Source organism: Alligator sinensis, unplaced genomic scaffold (assembly GCF_000455745.1).
Source record: "Alligator sinensis unplaced genomic scaffold, ASM45574v1 scaffold17_1, whole genome shotgun sequence".
Taxonomy (NCBI): Eukaryota; Metazoa; Chordata; order Crocodylia; family Alligatoridae; genus Alligator; species Alligator sinensis.
The window spans coordinates 876,857-886,105 of record NW_005842491.1 but is presented as its reverse complement, the minus strand read 5'-3'; the positions used below and the strand labels follow the sequence as shown (position 1 = coordinate 886,105).

Here is a 9,249-nt window from a genome sequence, read left to right as displayed (position 1 = left end):
CCAGCATCCAATTGTGTCAACTCATTAAGCAAAGAACATCTTCCATTAAACCAATTTCCATGCTCTCAACGTGAGTCACCTCAGATTTGTTTTGATTGTGTTGCAAGGGAAACAAAAAAGCATAAATATTTTAATCAGTGGGAGACTGGAATAGTTCTGGGATTGCTTTCATCAGTAGTGGAAACTAATGTGGGCCAAAATGAGGTTTTAACATGTTTTAGATTTTTATTTTATATGCTAATAAGAATATGGGATGTAATCTAACAAGTTCAGAGTTTACATGCTGGGTTTATGATCCAATTCAAGCATGCAATTTGATCCGCTGCATAGTCATCATTAAATTAAAAAAAAAAAAAAAAAAACAAACAACAACACTTTGCCAAACTGGAAGAATAAGTCTAAATAAAAGAAAGTTACATTCAAATGCGTTGACTGTTATACTTGGAATCACTGGAACCCATCAGAGCATGCCCTGTTCAAACTGATCCACATGGCGAAATCCGTCATTCTAATTCCATGCAGAAGCTCCATAAGTCCTCGAATAAGCTGAAAGTCTTTCATGGATCCAGTTCTCAAAGGGTTTTTATATAAGAATACACAGGAACAGATTTCCTAATATCAACACTTCCAAAGTCATAGAGGAGTAGTTCTTAAAAGCAAAAATATTGCTTTTTACAGAAGTAACCATGCACAGAGAAAAAGAGATGTATCCATAATGAAAAGTAGACATACATTAAAGGATTATAAAAAAACATTCTGCCCAAGTCAAGTAAGCTGTAATATAGTATCCATACTACTTGAAGTGTGCTAGCAAATTACAAAAAGATTAAAACAGCAGGTTGAAAAACATTAAGACAGATACACTCATTTGAGCTCTTTAGAAGGCAATTTGAGTAGATAGTAAGAAACTTTATATAGCTCTAAGGCACACAACAAAAATACAAGAACTGAAGTGCTTCCATAGTCTTGATAGCTGAACCATTCAATGCCAACTCCATTAACATTATTAAGCTTCCTTCATTATATACAGATATGTTGCCTGGCAACATAAGAGAGTGGTGGCTACCTGGAAAATCTGTGTTTCTACATTCAGATTCTAGCAGCTTTTGGTCATATATATATATATATATATATATATATATATATATATATATATATATATATATATATATATATATATATATATATATATATATATATATATATATATATATATATATATATATATATATATATATATATATATATATATATATATATATATATATAACAGGTGTGTGTCATATATATATATATATATATATATATATATATATATATATATAGACTGGTCTAATAAAAGATACCAGATTCACCCAAGGAACCTTGTCTGCCTATGTCCTTAGACCAACACGGCTACAACCTACACCCCCCCACCAGCTGTTACAGGAGTTTAATGAGGAGAAGCTGCAATCTTATTGTTGTGGAAGTGCTATAGAATAAATGCTTGTCACTACAGGAGGTTGTGAATTCGCTGTCTAAGGAGAAAATATTAAAACCACTACCGATTAAACTTTCCATGTGAAAGGTTAACTTTGAGTTTCTCAACACAAACTGTGTGAACAAGTTTGGGATGTTAAAAAGAAACAAGACATTTTCTAAACAAAGCATTCCAGTTTTTAGGTTCAATGTAACTTTTTGTTTAGAAATTTAGATTAGCTATAGTAAATAAATAAATAAATAAAAAGCATTAAAACAGAAAAGAACAAAAACAAAATCAGTGGACCAGAACCAATTTGCCAGGGGGGAGGGAGTGGGAGAAAGATTTTCAGTATATAAGTATTTTCTGGATTGGACTTTTCATTGTGATTTGGGAAAAACAGTTTTCTTGCTGCTCTATTTGTCAAGTAGTATTTTCATCAAGTCATAAAATAATGCAGTTATTTTTCATTGCCAAAATCAGTTGTGGTCATCTTTTTGGCAGGCATGCCACAAATTATGTTCCTACCACAGCTCCGGCCCCTCATCCCCAGAGGCATACTTGACAGATTTCTCACCTTGGGATGCAGGAATGGAGGCTGGAAAGCCTGCTCGGGGAGGATGTTGCTGCAAGAAAGATGTCACTACCAACAGCCAAATTAACCCTTCTGTGGCCTCACAACCACAGTTCTACATGGCAAGCAAGGATCCAAAGTTCTCTGTGACAAACAGTTCTGTTGCAGATGCAGGGCTAGGGAAGGGTTAGCCCGGTCCTTAGTGGTGACACCTGATACCTCCTCTCCAGTATGCTGCTTGCATGGCTTAAATCAATCAAGGTCAACAGCAATAGTAAAAAATAAAGCCAATTAACTAATTAGACTGCAGATGCAAATGAAAGCCACTTTGATAAATAAGAACATTTACCAAATTCTTCTTATGATTGATCAAATCACATACAAATGCCTATTTCCATAAAAGCTGGATCATAAAATAGTCATTTTTCTTTTCCTATACCTCCAATATTATCTTCTCATTAGAATGTTGAACCAAATGGACAAGATTAGTTCCAACACCTACTACATCAGTTTGCACAGCTGAAAACCCTGAGAAAGGACAGCTGAGGATGGATCAATTTTAAAAGGTTAGAGCAGGTTCTATCAAGAGACTCTGCAACACTGTGATTCCAAAAACTGCAATCTGATTTAGAATGCATCATCCAAACTCCCAGGACAGTACAGATTTCAAAAACACAAAGCAACCCCTCCCCCCCCCCAAATAAAAAAAAAACAAAAACAAAAACAAAACAAGCATTTTTACACATGGATTGTATGGAAAGCCTTAGCAATAGTAAGACAATATACATAATGCCCGAAACATTACAAACATTATGTTCTATCATAAAAGAGGTCTGGATTCAGGAAAGTTCCAGTTTTTAAGATTTGGTACCTGCAAAAATTCCTGTTTGTCATATACTGCTACTCAAAATAATAACCTTAACATTCTTGGAAAAATACATATTAAATTGAACCATCTAACAAAAGGACTAGATGAGACCTATTTATTTGAAAGTATGACCGGGCATTCATTGCAAACACCAAAATCCTCTCTAGAAATTCACCTGACTATATTTCATTACTAACTAAACAATTAAATCAGCTTCGTGAAAAGATTTGTTGAATTCCATGAACACTTAGAAAAGATTTCTGTCTCTAGAAGTTCAACCTAGGATGATTCTTATCATTTGGAATGTATGAGGAAATTGCAATTTCATTGGATTGCTGGTTTCATGCAACTTGTGCTTAGAAATAGTGGTTCTCCGGGAATCTTAAACTCCAAGCAGCACTCAAGAGGATGTGAACCACTCGCATGGCTAGAACTGGATGGAAGTTTGCACAGTCCTACTGTAAAATGAACATACTGCTTTCCACAGTCCTAGTTACAAGTCATTATTTTTTTATAAAACACCAATGGAAATATTGCACAAGGCTGTGGTTTCAGTGATAAAAAACAAATAAAGGCGATAATGAAGTCAGTTATTCCAGATTCTGGTTTAGCTGAATCAGAATGACAGCATTCTGCTTGTTTTATAGTTTAGTTATGGCCAGAAAAGTGAGTATGTAAAAATGGCACTTATTTCATTGATTTGCTAATTTTGGTAACAGAGGCACTGTCCACTAAACCTGATCCAATTAAAGCAATACAAACTTCTCATATAGATGCACTTAAACCAATTAAAGCACAATTTAAATTGGTTTCAACTATTTATTAGGGGCCTGCAATGATTCAAGTTGACTTAGTTATACTAGTGCAAGCTTTCTAATACAGACATAAGCAGAAAAGCCAGTGTTTATGCTTTTACTCATATTAGTCCTGTAGGACAAGCACAGTTATGTTGGTGGCTGAAGTCTCTTCCTTCTCATCTATCAATTCCAGTGGTGTTCATAATTACAGTCATTCCCTTCACTAAAAATATAAATGCTTGATTAGAAAGCATGGTGATATGTAAGAAGGAAAGCACCCAGCTCAACTCTCCAACTGACATAGAAAAAAATAGTTCTAGAAGTAAATGGTGGAAGTTTGCTCCAGAGCTTTATAGCCACTTATTCCACACACCCACTGCCTTATAAGATTAAAAAAAATAATACAACAGAGAAACATTTTGCAGAAGTTTGTCACTACTGCTTTTTGGCATTAGCATATGTTAAATGATCCAACTCTATGTTATTGACATGGTTGGGCTTGGAAATGCATCAGTACACTGAATCGGTTTCTTCATTTGTTAAAAGACACAATTTATATGACCTAATGGCACTTTGGTTTCTCTGCATTTTTATTGCAGTCCCAATGGTATTCACAGCTTTAATACATTTATACTTGTTAAAAAAAATACCAAAGCTGTGAGGGAGACCCGCTACAGCAAAGTGTATCACAGCTAAAACACTAGAAAGTGTTAAGTGAATGTAAAAGACAACTCAGTTTAATCTGCTGGCTGCTGTAAAAACATGAGTCACTGAGGGGCAGAATATCCCACTGTTCTTCACACAGGCCCTCATTTCTCTTCACTAGGGCTGGGACAGTGCACATAAAACCTAGCACAGAAAGGAGAAATGGAGAACGAAAGAGATGAGCCAGAGTAACAGGAATTTATCACCTAAGTCCAGAACACAAGCCCGGAGCCTGCTCCGATACGCTGTAATTATGTGTTGTAGACAAACTTGTTTTACTATTACTGCTACTGGGTCTGTGATGAAGTGAAAATAGTTTAGCTATCCAATTTACTGGACACTTCAAACCCTTTATCTTTTTACTTTTAACATTCCTCATCTCAGTTTGTAAAATCTTTTATTCTGAAAGTCTAGGTCTACACATAGAAATTGAATCATTTTACTGAGATCAGTTGTTATTCCATGTTGTTAAATCCATGTTGCTAAATTTGGGCAGCCCCAAAAACACTCCCGAAACAAAGTAAGAGGTGCTATACTATCTAAATTAGCACAAAGTACTCTGTAATGTGATACCGTTCTACATAAAATGCTGTTGCACATATTAAAAACAAAATTAACAGGTACTTAAATCAGTACAATTTCTGCTTCAATACAAGCTTGCTGTATCTGTTCACTTACAGACTAATTCAGAGCATTTAAAACTTAGGTTTCAAACTTTGATTTAGAAAAAAAACCCAAGTATTTTCACTAGATTTTAAAGACACAGGTATCTACTAATTATAAGATTTGGGCCAATTTTGGACCAAATCCTACCTACCTAGTTATTACCAAACTATATCTGGGTGCCTATGACACTGTCCTTCAAAAAATAGTGCTGGGGTCTGATGCATACTTTTAATTAAAAAACCCTCAGCCAAAACTGCTAAGTGTCACCAATTACCACTCAGTGGCAAAGTATTATATGATTGATTGAGCTGGGGTCCAATTCTTTTGACACCAAAACTTCTCAGCTTGTTCTGTTTGAATTCCTACAAGGTGGCAATATTATCTTGCCTATCAAAAAAAAAAAAAAAGAGCTTAAATTGTTTTTGGCAGTATAACAATTGTATCTATAGAACAATTCTAGTAGAATATTCTTCATGGTAAAGTAGTTTTATGCCAGGAAGTGCAGACAGTTAAACTAAATTGAAATTATCTGGCATGCAGATGAATCATAACAGCCATAAATTACCTTTTAATGGTACCACCTTCCCTGTTGCTGGTTCCCTGCCACTTTCTACTAACTTAGAAAGGTAATAGGTAAACTGTTTACCATGCCAAATGCATACTATTTTCAGGTCTTTTACAAGCCCTACTTCTATTGCATATACCTGCGCTAAATATTTAATCCTTTTGCTTGCATGTGCCCCTCAGCTGGCCACCCACTAGGTATTCAGTTCTATCATCCTTCAAGAGAGGAAGAGTCTCTGAAGAGTAAGCATTTCTTAAACTGGCAATAAATGCCTCATTTTAGCCAGAAGGACAATAAAACTTCATGATCTATTCATCCTATAAAGGTCCATCATGAATCTTTTGGTAAAGTCAGTCAAATCTTCAAATATGTTGGAATTCATACTTTTGGAGGTAACTGGACAAATGTAGGGGACACTTTAAACTGAGTTACTGACCCCAAAGAAGTATAAATGCATTTGGACCGGATATAGCTAGTGGAGTGTATTTAAATATACAAGTTACCCAAACTCTCTCAAGGGGCAACTTGTCAAGAGCACCAAACTTGACAATTTAAGTCTGCTTCCCCTGAATTCAAAAGACCCATCAAATTCAGTAGGAGCAGCTAGGCCAACTAATATCTTATCATGTAAGTTCCCAGTATTCAGCATTCTATTTTGATTCAAACAGAGGCTATTCAAATCAAGATATGGTATTGCATTCTGGGTACCTGCAGTCTTTGTAGATAATGTTAAATATAAAGGAAGATCTATAGGAAGCTTTGGGGGCGGAAGGAGCCAATATTTGGCACACAGTCCCAGCCACCACTTTAAAAAATGGTTGACTAATAGGACGCCCAATGGTTTGTCAGCTTTGCCTTCATCACCTAAACCCAAAAGTGTACAGTCTACAGTGAGATTGATTTTAGAGTCCCAAACAGAATAAAACAAGTTGGACGTTTCTTTCATTAATAGTCTGTGGTCAATAAAAAGTGAGTCTCACTGAAATGGCATCTTATTAATATTAGGCTGCTTACAGATGTAACCCCCCCAACACCCCAAAACGGCACTTTAAACTCTGTGCGCCCCATGCCAAAACCAACACCCAGAAGATGCAGCATGCTAGTTGGATCCAGTTTGCCCAACATCTGTAGAGATCAGATGGTTATTGGGGCTTTTTTGTGCTTTTATCTAATAGCTGAATGAATCAGCTATTAGATAAAAGTACCAAAACCCCCTGCTGAAGCACGTGATCTATACAGATGATGCAGAGCCTGGTCAAACTAATGTGTTGCCTCTTCCAGGAAAGTGCAGTTTTTTTTCCATGTCTGTTGGCAGCCTTAGTGCATAAGTATTAAAAAAAACGGAGTCAACTGTGCTAAAGTATAAGAGTCCAGCTTTGTAAGCTTCAGATAAGAAGCTAATGTCCACATTTGTCTTTTTCATTTTAGCATTCATCTCAAAATCCTTTCCTTTTAAATTCTGGAAATTGAATCGTTAAGTTAAAAAAGCAAAAGCTTCTTACAAATATTTACTATAAATTAACCTTAAGAAAATAAACAATTTATAAAATGTGGTCTTTATACATAGCTTTTGTTGCAGATATGTACACTGTATAATTCCATCATTTAAAAATTACTAAACATTCCTAGGTACTTCTTTCCTTGCTGTCCAGCAGTTTAATCTTTGTACTCAGAATTTGTTCCATTACAGATCAAGTGCAAAGTTACCAATTCCTACTGAAATGCTCATCTTTCATTGCTTTCACCAGCCAGTCCCTTTCCCTTTCCTCATCAGAATCGCTCACATCACTGGGATCTGCAGCTAGGAGACGAGAATAATTGATTTTTTTCTGCCGAGGCAGCTTGGATTGGACAATAAGGAACAAGATTAACCAAAGTATCAAACTTATGCAACATGCCCTGTATAGAACTGCCAGGCCAAAATTGCTCACAACAAATCCTCCTGTGAAACTTCCCAGACTAGCTCCACAACCATAGGAGAGGCCTTGGAGGACAACGTGCAGAGCTCTTTCTGTTCCAGGAGTGGCTACATCATCAACCATCATATTAACTGCCCACCATAAAGAACCATTACTGAAAGCAGATAAAATCTGGATAGGTAAAACGGCCCATGCATTCCACAGGAACGAATAGTACAGAAGTTGTAGTGCAAGGCAACTTAAACTCAGTGCAACAGTGCCACTACTTGACAGAGTCCTTAGCAACCTGCTTTTGCAGAAATGCAGCAAAATTTCAGCAATTAGTCCAATTGCCACTGAGAGACCCATGTATAATTCAGTGCTGCCCTGGTCCTGCATTTGCCAGAAGAGAAAGTTCTGTACCGTAGATCCAATGACCCCGGTCAGGAAGACTGTGACAGCTGACAGAATTGTTCGACCATCACTTCCAATGAGGTTCAGTGCCTTGACAGTTTTGTTCACGTGCTCCGTTTTCCTAGAAACATGGATGGGAAAAAAGATGCTGACAAGCAATGTGAGTGTGATCAGCAGGGCGTAGCCATAGAAATGAACAGCGAGACGGGAGACTTCAGTATTGAGGAAGCAATTCAACTGATCCACAAGTATAGCAATACTGCAGGCTCCTCCGGAAGCACCCAAATAACTCCAAATCCAAAGATTCCCGTATCTGTCGGTTGCATCAACAAAGTCAAGATATTCATAAAGGCTATCATCAACCGTCCATTCGAGGGGTGCAGCCAGCAGCTCCCAAAACACAACAGCACCCAGCACCATGAGAAAAACCTGGTGCTCCCTGTCAAGAAAGTTAACTGGCAGGAGCTCCAAGTTGACATCCTGAGCGTCTTCCCAGTGTCCTGAGAGATTTTCAAAAACATAAGGAGTCTCAACAACAGGGCGAGGGTTTGTTTGAAATAGAGAAAGCTCACTACTTCCACTCATAGGAAAGTTTTCCTCAGGATTATCATTCACCTTTAGAAACCGAGAGCCCAGGCTGCTTGTTCCTTGTTCAGGTTGGTTAAACCGCGTTTCACCGGAAGGGGGTGTATGAAGCTCTTGTGCCACCTGTTTCACCTGTACAGACGCCGTCACGCCGGGGGCACCACTCACGCGGGGATCCGCACTTTTATCATCTTTACCAGCTCTTCCATTTTTTTCCTCGAGCGGATCAGTAAAACCAATCAATTCTTGGAAAGCCGCCTTACGTACAGCGGGCCGGACCCTGGTCCCCACGGCCGCGGCACTGCCGCTGGTGTTGCTCGTGCCCACGTCGGCGGTGGCGCCGGGCGACGCGTGGCTGACGTTGCAGTACCTGTACAGAGCCTCCTGGCTCAGAGGCGGGACGAGCGTGAGCAGCAACCCAGCCCCGACGGAGCCCAGCAGGGAGGCGGCGATGAGCACCTTCCTCTTGCCGCGGCTCTTGGCCAGGTAGGAGGCGAGCGGGGCCCAGAGGCACGACACGAGGTGCTTGATGCCCATGACGATGCCCACGAGCGGGGCGGGCAGCCCCAACTGCCGGCAGTACAGGCTCAGAAAGGGAGCCACGCAGGCGTTGCCAGCGCCGTGGAGGAAATGGAAGACGCCGGCCACGGCCAGGGCCTTGTGCACGTCCCACTGCTGGTTGGTGCTCGTGGCCTCGGCCACATGCTGCCGGCCCCCG

The 9,249-nt window shown here is 38.9% G+C and overlaps 1 protein-coding gene across 1 annotated transcript; it reads right to left on the bottom strand.

The window, feature by feature from the left end:
• Nucleotides 1–1,373: 1,373 nt before the first annotated feature.
• MFSD6L (major facilitator superfamily domain containing 6 like) lies at nt 1,374–9,245 on the bottom strand (the record flags this gene model as incomplete). Its single annotated transcript, XM_025212888.1, has 1 exon — nt 1,374–9,245. A coding segment is annotated over one exon (1,908 nt), but the record flags the coding sequence as incomplete, so codon positions are not given.
• Nucleotides 9,246–9,249: the final 4 nt, after the last annotated feature.